This window comes from Meriones unguiculatus (assembly GCF_030254825.1).
Source record: "Meriones unguiculatus strain TT.TT164.6M chromosome 13 unlocalized genomic scaffold, Bangor_MerUng_6.1 Chr13_unordered_Scaffold_45, whole genome shotgun sequence".
In the NCBI taxonomy this organism is placed as follows: Eukaryota; Metazoa; Chordata; class Mammalia; order Rodentia; family Muridae; genus Meriones; species Meriones unguiculatus.
The window spans coordinates 2,447,558-2,465,072 of record NW_026843652.1 but is presented as its reverse complement, the minus strand read 5'-3'; the positions used below and the strand labels follow the sequence as shown (position 1 = coordinate 2,465,072).

Below are 17,515 nucleotides of genomic sequence, written 5' to 3'. Positions count from 1 at the left end.
AACTTATGAGAGTTTAGGAGCCATTTGATGATGTTCCTGGGTTGTCATGGGCTTATTCACACAAGATTTACACATCATAGGAAAAGTCAAAGGCTAAGACCTCTAGGTTCCTATATTTGAAAAAGACTTTTTGAGAAAAATGTACTGACAGTACCCATCATTCTGTTCCTCTGGTATAGATTCAATTGGAGAAACTATCAATATTTCCTGACCTTATACTTTGCCATTGAAGAGATCAATAAGGACTCAAACCTGCTTCCCAATATGACCTTGGGTTCCCACATCTATAATGCCTTCAGTTCTAACAAAAGAACCTTAGAGGGCCCTCTGGCATGGCTATCTGGAAGGAGTGATTATATCCCTAACTATAAGTGCAACACTCAATACAAAGCTCTAGGAATCATTTCAGGAAACAAGCCAGAATTTTCTGCTGCAATTGCAACACTTTCAGAGCTCTACAATGTCCCACAAGTAAGTTAGAAACATATTTTTAAGCACAAACACATTTTAGGCCTGACTGAAACAAACAAACCAACAAAAGAACAATAACAGAACAAACAAAAGAAAACAGAGAAGTGGATTATGTCTAGTGTAGGCAGATTTCAAATAGCAGTGAAGGAATTATTTTGATATGGTGACAGGTAACAGATGACAGAGTGTGTTAAAAAGCATGGACAGCAAATTCTGGGAATTTCTAAGCAGATCGCCTTGGAGTATCCATGATTCTATCTCCAAACAATGGATGATGTACTGTGGATATTCAGTCTGCATTTGATCATAACTCTAATTCTACAGCAAAGATTCCTAACTACCCAATCTAGCATAAAAACGTCTCAAAATTCCTATGATTGTCAATACCTGAAATATGGAAAAAGAAAGTCCAGGACATGTAAGTTTGGAACAATGTTTAATGCTGTCACTGATGAAAACTTTCTCAAGGAATTAATGATCTCATTCAGGAAAGTAGATCTCAGAATAGAACCCACAGAGACCAACCACTTATCTGTATTGTCACCATTGACTCTTGCCAGGCTACACCTGAGAAATGCATCTGTCAGCAAGCATTAATACAAAAAGAGAAAAGACACAGTAAGCACAAGAGTCAGCAATAATCAAGATTTAAAAAACCCACACGGTGACTCTCATTGTTATCACTCAGTTGAACAATTCGTAAATATATTTTAAGCTAATGTAACAAAAAATACACACAAGAATTTACATCTGTCTGAGTTTTGTCTCTATCAAATCTATCAAGAAGGATGATGCAATAAACTCCTGGCAATGTGGCTTCAGATCTTCACAACTTCAACCATTTTAACTTAAGAAACTGAATCTCTAAAAAATCTTTGTTAGTCTCTTTCCATATTTACTTTCCCAAAGGTGAAGCTTCTCAAAGTATAGTGTTAGTTAACTAGAAAGTAACTGTTAATGCTTTCTGAGGTTTTCTCCACATCAGATGCTCTTTGCATTGTTATTGCAACAAGAGAGATCTATCATAGCTTTCAGAGCCACTGAAGAGCTCATTGTTCACTTCTTGGCTACTTCAGACACCTTAGTAACTTTGGAGCCTATGGTATTTGTAAAAGACCGTATTCCACCACATGATTTAGGGACAAGCTAATCTCACAGAAGATGTCCTCCTCACCAATATTCAGTCTTTTAACCCTCATATGTGAAGAATGAAGTCAATTCCTCACTCGGGGTGATGATTACAAATATCTGAAACTAAGAATCCTTTTTTTTTTCTTTGCTCCTTCAGGTCACATATGGACTGTATGATTCCATGCTTAGTGACAAAGATACATCTCCATCCCTTTATCAGATGTCTACTGAAGACAGAGGTCTATCCCAAGGGCTGATCTCTTTATTGCTCCACTTTGGCTGGAAGTGGGTGGGGCTCATCGTGTCTGATGACTGGAGAGGAAGGGAGTTTCTCTCTGATCTGAAAGCAGAGATGGTGTCAGAAGATATCTGTGTGGTTTTTACAGAAAAACTCCTAGATAATTTCAATGCAAATGTAAAATATGGTTATGGTTTGCAGAACTTGAAACAACACACACGAGTAAATGTGAATTTATTTTATGGTGATATAGATGACTTGCTGTTCTTCTGTGTAGACATTCATAATATTTTTGTAACCAGAAGGAAGGTGTGGATCTTTGCAAAGCCACACTCGACATACTTGGAGTCTATAATAAATGAAAAGCATGTTATGATAAACCTATTCAGTGGAAGCTTCTCATTTTTAAAGAAGAGAGCTATCCCTGGCTTCAGGTACTTTCTTGAGGCCCTTACACCCTCCCGTTACCCAGGAGATGTTTACTTCTCTAAATTCTGGATTGACAATTTTGATTGCTCACCTCCTGCTTCTCGATGTGGAGATTATAAACCCTGTCCAGTGAACATTTCCCTAAATACTAAGGATAAAATAAATGATATGATGACTATTTCTGAGCCAAGCTATTCCATATGGAATGCAGTGTATGCAGTGGCCCATGCCCTACATAAAATGCTATTGAGCAAAACTGAAATGGGATCTAAAGAAGACAGAAACACAGACTGGCTTCTACCATGGCAGGTAAGCCTCACTCACAAGCAGGGGAAGCTTAGAATCTCACATTATTAGTCAGTAATTTGCTGGGGTCAAGCCAATAAAACATTTGCATCTCATAATTAAAAGTATAAGTTAAAATGGAAAAGGGTTTAAGTTTCTCTACATTTAGTTTGATGTTGGCTATAGGCTTGCTGTATTTTGCCTTTACTATGTTTAGGGATGTACATTGTGTCATCCCTGATCTTTCCAAGACTTAGTTAAACATGAACGGGTGTTAGATTTAGTCAAATGCTTTTTCAGCATCTAAGAAGATGATCATGTGTTTTTTCTCCTTTAGTTTGTTTATATGATTGACTACAATGACGGATTTCTGTGTATTGAACCTGCATGCCTGGTATGAAGCCTACTTGGTCATGGTGGATGATATCTTTTATGTGTTCTGGGTTTCAGTTTGCAAATATTGTATTGACTATTTTTGCATCGATGTTTATAAAAGAGATTGGACTGAAGTTTTCTTTTTTTTGTTGTGTCTTTGTGAGGTTTAGGTACCAAGGTGACTGTGGCCTCATAGAATTAATTTGGTGATGTTCATTCTGCTTCTGTTTTGTGGAATAGTTTGAGGAGAATTGGCGTTAGCTCTTCTTTGAAGGTCTGTAAAATTCTGCACTGAAACCCTCTGGTCCTGGGCTTTTTTTGTAAGTGATACTTTTGAGACTGCTTCTATTTCCTTGGGGCATATAAGACTATTTAATCTATTTACCTGATCTTGATTTAATTTTGGTAAATGTAATCTATCAAGAAAAATGTCCTTTTCATTTAGATTTTTAAATTTTGTGGCATACAGGCTTTTGTAGTAAAACCTAATGACTGTTTGGATTTCCCCAGTATCTGTCATTATGTCCCCTTTATCGTTTCTGATTTTATTGATTTGGACAGTTTCTCTCTGCCTTTTAGTTAGTTTGCCTAAGGGTTTGTCTATCTTGTTGATGGTCTCAAAGACCCAGCTCTAGGTTTCATTGATTCTTTGAATTGTTTTCTTTGTTTCTAGTTCATTGATTACAGCTCTGAGTTTGATTATTTCCAATTGTCTGTTCCTCATGGGAGTGTCTGCTTGTTTTTCCCCCCCTAGGGATTTTAGGTGTGTCATTAAGTTGCTTGTGATGTCTCAAACTTCTTACTGGTGGCAAGTTGTGCTAGGATCTTCCTCTTTGCACTTCTTTCTTTTTGTCCCATAAGATTTTATTACTATTGCTCTGTAGTACAAATTGAAGTCAGGGACAGAGACACTCTCCAGAGTTCTTTTATTATACAAAAAAGTTTTAGCTATTCTGTTTTTTGTTTTTGTTTTGGTGTTCCATATGAAAATGAGAATTGTTATTTCAAGGTCTGTGAAGAATTGGGTTGGTATTTTTATAGTAATTGCATTTTATCCGTAGATTGCTTTTAGTAGGATGGACATTTTTACTGTTAATTCAACCGATCCATGAGCATGGGTGATCTTTCCATCTTCTCATATATTTTTCAGTTTATTTTTTCAGAAATGTGAAGTTCTTGTCATAGAGGTCTTTCTGTTGCTTGGACAGTTATACCAAGATATATTATATTATTTCTGGTTATTGTGAAGTATGTTTTTTTTCCTAATTTTGTTATCAACCAATTTATCATTTAAAGTCATGTGGACTACTAATTTTATAGCAGCCAGTTTTCTGAAGGGGTTTGTCTACTGTAGAACATCTCTGGTAAAATTTTGTGGATCACTTATATATCCTAGTGTATCATCTGTGAGTAGGGATATTTTGACTTCTTCTTTTCCAATTTGGACCCCTTGATCTCTTTTAGTTGTCTTATTGCTCTAGCTAGAAATTAGAGTACTACACTGAAAAGCTATGAAGAGAGTGGGAAGCCTTGCATTGTCCCTGGCTTTAGTGTGATTGCTTTGAGTTTTTCCCCATTTAATTTGATTTTGACTTTTGGCTTGTTGTTATATTATCTTGTATCCTTGATCTTTACAGGGCTTTTATCATAAAGTGGTACGCAATTTCATCAAAGACATTTTTTTTGCATCTGATGAGATGAACATGTTTATTTAATTTTTTTTTCTTTCAGTGTTTACAGTGATGGATTTAAGTATGTTGAACCATCCCTGAATGCTGGATGATGCCTACTTGATCATGGTGGATGCTGTATTTGATGTGGTCTTGGACTGGGTTTACCAGTATCTTACTGAGTATTTTTCCATCAAAGTCCATAAGGGAAATGGGTTTGAACTTTTCTTTCTTTGTTGGTTCCTTGTGTGGTTTTGGTACCAGTGTGACTGTGGATTCATAGGATATGTTTGGCAATGTTCCTTCTGTTTGATTTTATACAACAGTTTCAGAAGTTGGTATGAACCCTTCTTTGAAAGTCTGGTGTAATTCCATGCTAAAGCCATCTGGTTCTGGGATTATTATTACTTTTTTTTTTGGTTGGGAGACTTCTGATGACTGCTTCTATTTTCTTAGGGGTTATAGGACTCTTTATCCTGCTTACCTGATCTTGATTTAACTTTGATAAATGAAATCTATCAGGAAAATATTCCATTTCCTTTAGATTTTCCAAACTTGTGGAATTTAGTCATTTGAAATAATATCTAATGATTCTTTAAAGTTATTCCCCTTTTTCATTTCTGATTTTCTTTATTGGGATACCGTCTCTCTGGCTTTTTGTTAGTTTGTCTAGAGGTATGTCTATCTTGTTGATGTTCTCAAAAAAAAAAAAACAGCTTTTGGTTTCACTGATTCTTTGTATTGTTTCCATTTTTTTTCTATGATACTGATTTCATCCAAGAGTTTGATTATTTCCTGCTGTCAACTCCTCTTGGGTGTGTTTACTTCTGTCTGTTCTAGAGCACGTGTTTTTAAATTGCTACTATGAGAATTCATTAATTGTTTTTAGGAAGGCACTTAATGTTATGAAACTTCTCCTTAACACTGCTTTCATTGTGTCCCAGAAGTTTAAGCATGTTGTCCCTTCATTTTCATTGAATTCTAGAAAATCTTTAATTTATTTCTTCCCTGACCCATTGGTCACTGAGTTGTTCCATTTCCATGACTTTTTTAGGTTTTTCTCTTTTTTCCATTGTTATTGAAATGTGGCTTTAATCTATGGTGGTCTGATAAAATATAAGGAGTTATTTCAACTTCCTTGTACCTGTTGAGGCTTGCTTTCTGACCAAGTCAATGTGCACTTTTGGAGAAGCTTCTGTGAGGTGCTGAAAAGAAGGTATAGTCTTCTTTTGTCTGGGTAAAAATTCTGTACAGGTCTGTTAAATCTATTTGATCTGTCCATCTGTTAGTTTAATTGTTTCTCTGTTTAGTTTCTGTCTTCATGACCTGTCTTTGGTGAGTGTGGGGTTTTGAAGTCTTCTCCTATGACTGTGGAGGTATTAGTGTATGATTTAAGCTTTAGAAATGTTACTTTTACAAATGTAGGTGCCCTTGTATTTGGACCAAAGTATTCAGAATTGAGATGTCATCTTTGTGGATTTTGTATCTTTTTGCTATGATATGTGACCTTTCACATCTGTTTTGAATAAATTTAGTTAAAAGATTATTTTATTAGATATCATGATGGCTTCTTTCAACTTGCTTCTTGGGTCAGTTTCCTAGAAAAACCAATTTCCAGCCCTTCACCCTGAGGTAATGTCCTCCTGTGTTTTAAGATGTGTTTTTTGTATGCATTCTGTTTAAGCATCCATTCTGTTAGTCTGTGTCTTTTTATTGAGGATTTGAATCTGTTGATGTTGAGTGTTGTTAATGATTAGTGATTGCTAGTGCCTGTTATTTTGATTTTTATGATTGCAGTGAGTCTATGTGTTTGTCTTCTTTTGGTTTTGCAACAGCGGTGTTATTAATTTTCTGTTATTCTCTGGGTGTTGTGTACTTCTTTTGGTTGGGGTATTCCTTCTGGTATCTTCTGTACAGTTGTGAAGCCTGGACACTTGCACTTTTGAGTTCAGAGCATGCTCTCCCACTTGCTGTGAAGTCACTACAGTCCAAGCCTTAGTAACCATGTGCACTGGGTGTTGCCATTTTGGATCCTCTTCAAATCTACATCTTCTAAAAGGAAATATTATTTTCTGGTGCTGGAGAAAGACACTGGACCTTTTTCCAACTAAGGACATGTTACACACTATACTATCTTCCATCTCACAGACAATATTTCTACTTGTGTTTAGTAGCTCTTGCATTATTTCTATGGTGAGGAATTTTAATCTCACTAAACAACTGGAAAAACAACTATACAAACTAAGCCCTTTCAAAAAGAAAGCCATGTTAGAGAGAGGGAAAATGAGCTTCTCTTTAAAGTCAGCCAGTAATCTGTGTGGGCCACTCACATCATATGATGTCTCTCTTCAGCTGCATCCATTTCTGAGGAAAATTAAATTTATAAATGCTGCTGGAGATGAAATAAGCTTTGATGAGAACAAGAGTATCATGGAAACGTATGATATAAACAACTTTATTGCATACAGTTTTCGAAATGTGTCACTACTTAAAGTAGGAGAGTTTGTCTTCAAGAGTGCACAAGATCAAGGCTTTTTCATCAATGAAGTTCTGATTCAATGGCCAAGCAACTTCAAACAGGTCTGGAAATTTCTCAGTATTTAATATGATGGGAATTATTTGTACAGAATTATAAAAATTGATTGGGTAACAATTCTTTGAACTTTTTAAAATAATTGTGAAATTTTAATTTTTTAGCTCTATTTTGACTGTGAGCTTGTGTGTCAGTGTTCATGCACACGAGCACATGTGCTTGCTAAGTCCACAGTCAACTGTGGTTATCTTCCTCAGTTGCTGTCAACTTTATTTTTATCTCTGTGAAACCCTTACTTTTTGATTTTGCTGAACTCAGTGGACAGCGTTACCTAGGTTCTCTCTCTGTCTTTATGATCATAAAGTTTGGATTACAGGCTTATTTTCTGCACCCAACTTTTCTTCCATCTTTTCATCTTAATCAAATTCATTTTCATGCTTATATATATATATACAAATGCACACATAATGTCAGCTAATTACTTAGCTAGAATTAGATGAATTGAATTTGAATGCTTGTGTTCGTTCATAATGCAGTGAATGAATGAATGCATGCTCACGGTTATATAGAGGCATGTATGAATGTTTCTATATGTAAACACACACGCACAGAAAATTATGTAAATTTTCACATATGTTAATTATACAGGCTAGCTGATGCTCAAACATCCTTCCATTCACACAATTCACACTCAAGCATATCAATAATTTTACAAGGTTGTGAGCTAGCATAAATGATTAATAAATTATGGATTTAGACACAAGACATTTGTGTAACCAATGTATATGAGCTGCCTAATATGTGTGTCAGGAACTGAACTCATATTTCAGTACAAGAGTTGCATGCACTCTTAAAACCTGATCCAGTTATCCAGAAACTTATTCCTGTTAATATGTACATATTTGTTACACAGAAACTGAATCCAAACCAAGGCAGAAAAGAGGTCTAAGATAGAAATATTTCCTGTCCTACAAGTGTGCTTGGAGGCAGGTGTGATTGGATTCCTGTCTTAAAATCCAACCGTCCCAAAATCCATACAATAAAATGAGTTCTGGCTTCCTGCCCCACAGAAGAGAATATCTTGATGCCCTACACATTTCACACAGGATAGGCAGTAATGAGTCATTGTTTGTTTACCATAAAGGGATGTTGAACATTTAGTATTGGAAAGTGTGGTAAATTCAAATCTCCATTCTATATTCCCACATTAAAACCTCAGAGTTCCTCATAAACAAATACAATTTCTATAAATTATGTGTATTTACCCTAAACTATTTTAAACTGATGTTCGATATCATGGCCAGTCTTTCTGTGTTGCCTTCAGACTCCTCAATCTGTATGTACACACAGCTGTGGTCCAGGATTCTGGAAAGTTCTACAAAAAGAAAGACCAGTCTGCTGTTTCTCTTGTGCATTTTGTCCAGAGCAGCACATTTCCAACCAAACAGGTAGAAAAATGATACTTTTACTCCATCTGCTTGGGAATGGAGACAGGAAAAGTTAAGAAGTGACCGTGGTGTCCTAATGTAATGCTCTAACACTCATCCCTGAATCCATTATTAATCATCACTGAAGCCACACAATGTGTGAAGTTTAGAGTGGCAATTCTCATGCTATTGTGACATATACACCCTACTTTTAAAAACCTGCCTTTTGGTGCATGGAATGGCCATCTCAGCTCTTGCAGTGATCCATGCTATGAGCTACCCATTAAATGTGAGATATGCAGTTGTCCAGGATCGATTTGTATTTCTGTGATTAACAAACCTAACGATTCCTGCCTCAAAATAACTCCAGGAAAGCTACATGTCTGACGGTTTCTGAATGCACAAGGAACTGAACTGCATTTACAACACAGTTGTCATTTTCAGTATCAACAATCGAAAAAGCAAGTCTTTGTAAATGAAAACATGGCTGGTTGTTTAGGGTTGTGGTCAACACTGTGATAACATATATAAGTAACATCATATGGAATGAGCAGGTTACATTTTTATATACAAACACACACAAAGACAGAAACACATCTAATGAGAACCATATATTTGAGAGAGAATAAATATAAAGTGGGTGTTGGAGAAGGTTTAGAGTGATCAAAAAGAAGAGGCATAGTGAGGTAATTATATTCTTTTTAAAATGAAATTTTTATGAAAAAAAGTCAGAAGGAAAATACATTAATATTTACATTAATACATTAATATTAATGATGAGAATCTACTATATATTTAAAAAGGCCAATCCTTAGACTTCCATAATACAAACAGAATTTTTATGTATTATTGCAAATGATCAAATGTTGAAAAATTAATTAAATATTCTTTATATTCTTAGATGTAATGCTATCATAAGTTAAATTCCTTGCAGAGTGATACATGACTTCAATTCCTATGTTAAAACGATATGGAGAGAGCAGGAATCCTTGTCTTGTCCCTGATTTCAGTGGGATTGATTTGAATTTCTCTCTATTTAGGTTAATGCTGGCTATATGGTTGCTGTATATTGACTTTACTATGTTTAGGTATGTAATTTGTGTCCCTGATCTCTCCAAAATTTTATACAGAACAGGCATTGCATTTTTTGGCTTCTATGGAAATGATGATGTGAATCTTTTCCTTCTCTTTGTTGATGTGGTAGATTAAATTGATGGAGTTCTATAGACTGAACCACTCCTGCATGCCTGGGATAAAGCCTATGTGATAGTGGTGGATAATATCTTTTACGTGTTCTTGTATTTGGTTTGCGAGTATTTCACTGAGTACTTTTGTGTCAGTGTTCATTAGGGAAATTGATCTGAAGTTCTTATATTTCTTGGGTCTTGACTGTGACCTGAATGTGGCTTTCATAGAATTAATTTGTTAATGATCCTTCTGTCTCTATTTTGTGGGATAGTTTGAAGAATATTGGTATTTACTATACTCTGAAGGTCTGGTCAAATTCTGAGCTGAAACCAACTGGCCCTGGGCATTTTGGATGGGTACTTTTGATGACTTCCTCTCTTTCCTTAGGGAAGATAGGATGTTTTATTTACCTGATCTTGATTTAACTTTGGTAAGTAGGATCTATCATGAAAATTGTCCATTTTATATGGATGTTAAATTTTTGTGATGTATACACTTTTGAAGTAAGACCTAATGATTCCTTTGATTTCTGTACTTCTATAATTCTTATCCTTTTTTATTTTGTTCATTTGGATAGTGTCTTTCTGCCTTTTAGTTACTTTGGCTAAGAGGTTGTCTCTCTGGTTGATATTCTCAAAGAACCAGCTCTTGGTTTTGTTGATTCATTGAATCATTTCATTTTTAGTATGTTGATTTCAGCACTGAATTTTATTATTTCCAGACCTCTAATCCTCTTGGCCCTGTCTACATCTTGTTTTATTCTAGGTCTTTCAGTTGTGTCATTAGATTGCTTGTAAGAGATGTCTCAAATTCCTATATGAAGGTACTTAGTGCTATGAATTTTCCTCTTAGCACCGCTTTCATTGTGTCCCATAAGTTTGGGCATGCTGTGCTTTAATTTTTACTGAATTCTAGGAAATCTTTAAATACTTTCTTTATTTCTTCCATGACACCTGTCATTGAGTAGAGTTGTTTAGGTTCTATGTATATGAGTAGGCATTTTGCTCTTTCTGTCATTTTTGAAGTACAGATTTAGAACATGGTTGTGTAATTGGATCCAAGGGATTATTTCAGTCTTATTGTATATGTTAAGACTTTCTTTTTGCCTGAATATATGTTCAATTTTGGAGAAAGTTCCTTGATTTTCAGAGAATAAGGCATATTTGTGCCTGGGTGAAAATTTTTGAGGACTTCTATTAGGTATTTGATTCATGACCTATGTAAGCTTCATTATTTCACTGTTTAGCTTCTGTGACAATGATCTGTCACTTGGTGAGAGTGAGGTAATGAAGTTTACCATTATTACTGTGTTGGAACTGATGTGTGATTGAAGTTTTAATAATGTTTCTTTTACAAATGCAGGTGCCCTTCTATTTGGGGCATAGTTGTTCAAGATATTGTTGTCCTCATGGTGGATTTTTCTGTAATGAGAATGAAGTATCCTTCACTTCTCTTTTGATTAAGTTTGGTTGGAAGACTATTTTATTAGATATTAAGATGGTACTGCCATTTGCTCCTTGCGTCCATTTGATTGGAAAACCTTTTTCTAGCACTTTACTCCAAGGTAGTGTCTATCTTTGGGGCTGAAGTGTGTTTATTGTATGCAGCAGAATGTTGGATCTTGTTTCCATAACTATTCTGTTAGCATGTGTCTTTTTATTGGATTGCTGATTCCATTGATGTGGAGAGATACTAGTCACCAATGAATATCAGCTCCATTTATTGTGGCATTATTGTGGATAGTGTGTTTTTGTGCTTGTTTTAATTTTTGTTCTGAAGTTATCTATATTGTGTGTTTCATGGGTGTAGTTGATCTCACTGGGTTGGAGTTTTCCTTCTAGTAGCTTCTCAAGGTCAGGGATAATGCATAGGTATTGTTTTAATTTAGTTTTGTCATGGACTATCTTGTTTCCTCCATCTCTGTTGATTATAAATTTTGTTGAGTACAGTAGCCTGCTCTGGCATCTGTAGTCTCTTCACATCTGCATGACATCCCCCAGGCCCTTCTGAGTTTCATAGCCTCTGTTGGAAAATCTGGTGTGATTCTGATAAGTCTGCCTTTATATGTCACTTGATCTTTTTCCTTTGCTGCTTTTGATATTTTTCTTCATTGTGTATATTTATTGTTTTGATTATTTTATGGCAAGAGGATTTTCTTTTCTGGTCTACTCTATTTGGGGTACTGTAAGCCTCTTGTATGTTTAAAGTTATCTCTTTATTAAGGTTGGAGAAAGTTTCTTCTATGATTTTATTAAAAATATATTCTTTACCTTGGAGCCTGGAATCATCTATTTAGTCTATTCCTGTTGTTCTTAGGTTTCACATTTTCATGGAGTCCTTGAACTTTTCTGATTGTATGTTTTCTTTGAGAGATTGATCAGTTTCTTCAATTGTATCTTCAATTCCTGAGATTCTTTCCTTCATTTCTTATATTTTGTGGGTGATGCTTATCTTTGTGGTACTTGATCTCTTCTCTACATAGTCCATCTCCAGGTTTTTTTGTGTGTTTCCTTATTGATTCAAATTTTGTTTTCAAGAATTGAATAATTTTAATAATTTCCTTCACCTGTTTAATTGTGGTTTCTTATCTTTGATGGCCTCTCTTTGTTTGCCCTGTATTTCCCTGTATTTCTTTGAAACATTTTTTCTTTTCCTTTTTATATGTCTTTAATAACTGAATAAACATAGATTTAATGTCCTTTTTCTGTGTTTCAGCTGTATTACAATATCCATTGCTCTTGGGGATGGGTTCTGGTGGAGCCAGGATATCCCAGTTTTTTGTTGACTGTGTTTCTATGCTGGCCTTTAGCCATCTGGTTGTCTGTAGCCTTACCTGTTTCTTCCTGGAAACTGCAGAAAAGACTAGATCCTGTTGTCTTTGGAGTTTAAAGTAGTATTCAGGAAGATGTCAAATGTGCAGTGGCTCAAGAATGGATACTGGCAGTTCAGATGCAAGCACCTTGAAGGGCAAGGCACATGGCAGTGTATGGACACATAAACATGTAGGGACTGGTGAATTGAAGGACAAGGGTGTGCATGCACTGGAACCCTGAATTTTGGGGTGCATTTACTGGTGCTCATCATTATCAAGGTGCAGGTGCCCCAAGTGGCAGCCCTGGATTCCTCAGAATAAAGCTGGGCTGCCACTTACAGGCCTGTCCCAAATTGTGTTCCTTGTAATCAGATTCCTCTGAGATTTGTCTTCTTGGATCTGGGATCCCTGTAATTCTATTGCTCACCTGGTATACACAGGGTGACCAGTAGAACAGTGGCTTGGTGGCTTGGTTGCTCTCCCAGAAATCCTGAAGCTGCACTACAGGGAGCAGGAGGGATTTGAATTCTGGCTGCTTGAGCAAAGAGTCCCTGGATATGGGGATCCAAACTCACTGGAGTATGTGAAGGGGCAGGTGGCCCAAATTTTGTTACTCCTGATTCCATGAGATGGCCACAGAGAGCCTGGATCAGATCGACTCCATTTCCTGCATGACCTGTCCAGAACAGGAAGCAGCAAAGTTGATGCTCTGGATCTAGCCACCTGTCCTTACACTGGTCTCAGAGTCTCTGAATCTCTGCCCCTAGGATATGTTGCATACTGGTCTCCACCATATTTGGAGTCTCCTTGTTTTGATCTTTCATCATTTTCTTTTTTGGTGGCAGCCTTTTCTGATCTTTTGAATTTACACTTGGGTCTGTTTAGGTTTATTTAGGTTGCTGAATTATTGTTGAATATATCTTTGTATAATGGTTGCTTGGGTAAATCTAAAACATCCATCTCATGACCATTTTTAAGCTGAATAGAATATAGTATGTTTTAAAAATATTTCCTTAGAATATTGTGAATTTCCTTGAATTCTGTAGCAATGTTTTTTTTTTTTCTGTAATTTCCTTTAATTTCAGTACTCAGTTTTTTCCTTAATTTACTTGAGATATAGGTCTGTCAATTTTTTTATCTTCAGAAAGAGCCAGCTCCTCCTTTGGTTAATTGTATGTATTGTTTTCTTTGTTTCTGTTTCACTCATTTCTATCACAATGTTACAATGTTTTTATTATATTATTAATTAGTTTGTGTACTATCACAGCATCTGCTCACATCTCTCCTCTCAGACCCTGCCTCTTACCTCACCTACCAACCTAATGTGCCCCTCTTCCCTTTCTTTAAAAAAAAAAAAGAAGTCCCCTATGGATATCCACCAGACTTGGCGTATAAAGTTGCAATAAGATTAAGCACAATTTCTGTTATTGAGACTACACAAGGCAGTAAAATTAGGAGAAAAAGAGTGAGAGACAGCTTTGGTCTTTCTGTTATGTGTCCTCATAAAGACCAAGCTTCACAACTGTTATGTATGTGCAGACATCCCATATCGACCCCATGCATGCTCTATTGTTGGGGGTTCATTCTCTGTGAGTTTGTGCCTGGAGCCTTTCTGTGGAGCAATTCTGAGCATGGAAAGGAGAGGTCTTTGCGTACAGTGTGCTCCAGAGAGCAGATGAGGGGTCAGCAATGAGAGGAAGTTAGTCAGCTGAAGTGGTCAGGGTAATCTAGCAGCTGACGTCTAAAATTCAGACCTTTATTTGGCTCTGACTTATTGCTGACAAGGCTCTTCTTGTTTATACAAGTTTCACAGTGCAAACACAGATTAATGATTATACAAGTTGTACAGAATGGGTGTTTGATTTTTTTTTCATTATACAGAGATAAAAGCTCAGTTACAATTTAAAAAGTACACACAGAACATATTTGATTATCATTATTAGCCCTATAACTCTACTTTAAATAATCTAAAGAATGTCTCCTTCAAAGAAAACACATTTAATATGTGAAAGTCTGCTTTTAGGCTGGCATTGTTTGCAGTATGAGTTCAGTCCAGAGAAACAGAAAATACTTTAACTGGTCTTTTTATGCACAGCAAGTACAAATAAATAGCTCCCTTTACTATATGTATCACCATCTATGCTACAAACTAAAAAAAGTTTATTTAAGTCAATGTATCTTATTTACTAAATTTTATTCTATCAGGGGTGTACCCTCTGTGACCTTCTATCTTTAAACTACATTTTCAGGGAGCTCTAAGCCTATAATAAAAGATCTTAAACCTATACATGAATCTCGAGGCCTCTCAGGGTATGCATATTGCCTTTGTTTACCCTGCACCAATATACTGTTTAGGAGCACATATCCCAAGAAAACTCCTGAAATAATGGTCTCATCTCTCTATCTGCTTAACTCTGCTTAATAATTTCCAGGGCATAAAGAAGATTTTGAAACAGTGGACAGATAAAGTTAAGTTTAGTATTTTCATAAGGCTCAGGTCTCATCAGGGCTGGCTGCATTGTCTTCCTCTATGACCTGGTAAGGCTGTTCCCTGTTAAGGGGAGGTGATCAAAGAGCCAGCCACTGAGTTTAATTCAGAGGCAGTCCCTCTTCCCCTTACAAGGCAACCAGACCTGATAGGCTAGGGTTAGAGGGAAGGGAAGGAAGACCTCCCTATCAGCAGACTTGGAGAGGGGTATGGGAGGATATGAGTGTGGGAAGATGTGAAGGGCATGAGCAAGGGTGCTACAGCTAAGATACAAAGTGAATAAACTATAAATAATTAAAAATGTCTAATTAAAAAAAAAGACTCAGACATAATTTTTATGTAGAAAAAAAAATAACAGAAATTGAATCAAAGTGCAGAAAGGCCCCAGTAATGCAAAAAAACAATTAAAAAAAAAAACAGAAGTTAGAGATAGAACAATTGTAACAATCTCAGCTTTGCTGGAATAGCACCAAGCAACTATACTGGCTCATTACTCTCAACAATTTCAGTGAATATGGCTCTGTCATTCTCCCTTTGTGATAAAACATTTTGGTAGATTTATGGTATTTATGACATGCAGGTCATTTTTCAGTCTTCAGTATTTTACTGGAAGAACAAGAATGGAAATTAGAACAATTCCTAGGATTATTCTGGAATTAATAATGAAAGACAAAGAGTCCTGTCCTGAGTCAAAGGATGTCAAAGACTATAGATATTTATTTGAAACTTCCACAGCTGAGATAGGTAATTATTGGTCTGAGATTATAGCTGGAGTTTGTTGATGTAAGGGCTGTATATTTACCACCAAATCAGAACTGTTCCATAGGTCATGGAGGTGAAACCTAACTTATTCCCATGTTACCTTAGAAAAATTATAGGAGTGGGATAACATATCCACTGAAACAGTGAGTAACAAGAAAACTGAGAAGAACCCATGATAATGGAAACAATGAAGTATTTTTATACATTGATGTCACCAAAATACAATGTACACATACTTAGAAACTCAACGTGTAAAAAAAAAAAAGATTTGAAGGCACACTTGACAGTATTACTTTATCTGAATACGAGTAAAATAGATTTTACTGTCCTTGACAAACAGTGATAAGCTGCTGAGAAGAAAGCTTATTTTTGATTAAACAAGATAAACAGTACAAATGTGAATTATAAAGATTTCATATACTTGGCAGTAACAGGAAGCAGAATATACCAGAACACACACATCACTGGAAAGCACTTTAAATGTGCAACAAATAGATGTTTATATAAGATGAAATGTTGATCCAATTTCTCCATACAGACCAGCAGGAGTGCATCACTTGCCCAAGTCATGAGTACCCAAACCCTGAGAGAACCAACTGTCTGCCCAAGGCAGTGACCTTTCTTTCATTTGAGGATCCTCTGGGCATGGCGCTGGCATGCACAGCTATGTGCTTCTCTGTCAGCACAATTGCCATTTTGGGAGTCTTTCTCAAACACCAAGAATCAGCCATTGTTAAGGCCAATAACAGGACTCTCAGCTACACCCTGCTCATCTCCATCCTCCTCTGCTTCCTCTGTTCCTTTCTCTTCATTGGACGCCCAAACACAATCTCCTGCATACTGCAACAAATAACATTTGCACTTGTGTTCACCTTGGCTATTTCCACCATTTTGGCAAAAACTATAACTGTAATTCTGGCCTTTAGAGTTATGAAACCAGGGAGAACAATGAGAAGGTTGTTTGTCTCAGGCATCTATAATGCTGTCATCCCTATCTGTGTCCTGATCCAACTTATTCTCTCTGCAGTCTGGCTGGGAACCTCACCTCCTTATATTGACACAGATGAACACTCTGAACATGCTCATGTCATCATTTTATGCAACAAGGGCTCAGTCACTGCTTTCTACTGTGTGCTGGCTTACTTAGGGACCCTGGCCTTAGGCAGCTTCACTGTGGCTTTCCTGGTAAGGAACCTGCCTGACACATTCAATGAGGCCAAGTTCCTGACATTCAGCATGCTGGTCTTCCTCAGTGTCTGGGTCATCTTCATCCCTGTCTACCAGAGCACCAAGGGCAAAGCCGTCGTGGCTGTGGAGGTCTTCTCCATATTGGCCTCTAGTGCAGGGCTGCTGGGGTGCATCTTTTTCCCAAAGTGCTACATTATTCTCTTAAGACCTGATAAAAACTCTTTGAGATGTATTAAAAACAAAAAATAGCATATAAAAGTGATCATTTTGATGTATTAGTTTTCTTTTTTCTAATAAAACCCATTTGTATACTAAAATTAAATTATTTACCTTTTAAGTAACTTTTTTCTTAAATGTATATTTAAACAAACATAAGAGCCCCTCACTTTGTAGAACAATCACAGACACTCTACTTTAGAATAGAAGCTGCTGCTGGAAACACATTTAAGTAAGTTATGCATGTTATTTATTATTTTTTGGACAATATACATATTCAAAATGTAATTACATGAAAGTAA

General features: G+C 36.3%; 1 protein-coding gene across 1 annotated transcript; it reads left to right on the top strand.

Moving 5' to 3' along the window:
- Positions 1-213: 213 nt before the first annotated feature.
- On the top strand, positions 214-17,234 carry LOC132651324 (vomeronasal type-2 receptor 116-like; the record flags this gene model as incomplete). The annotated part of the gene is made up of 5 exons (XM_060376550.1): positions 214-475; positions 1,731-2,578; positions 6,952-7,179; positions 8,457-8,580; positions 16,348-17,234. Coding segments are annotated over 5 exons (2,349 nt in total), but the record flags the coding sequence as incomplete, so codon positions are not given.
- Positions 17,235-17,515: the final 281 nt, after the last annotated feature.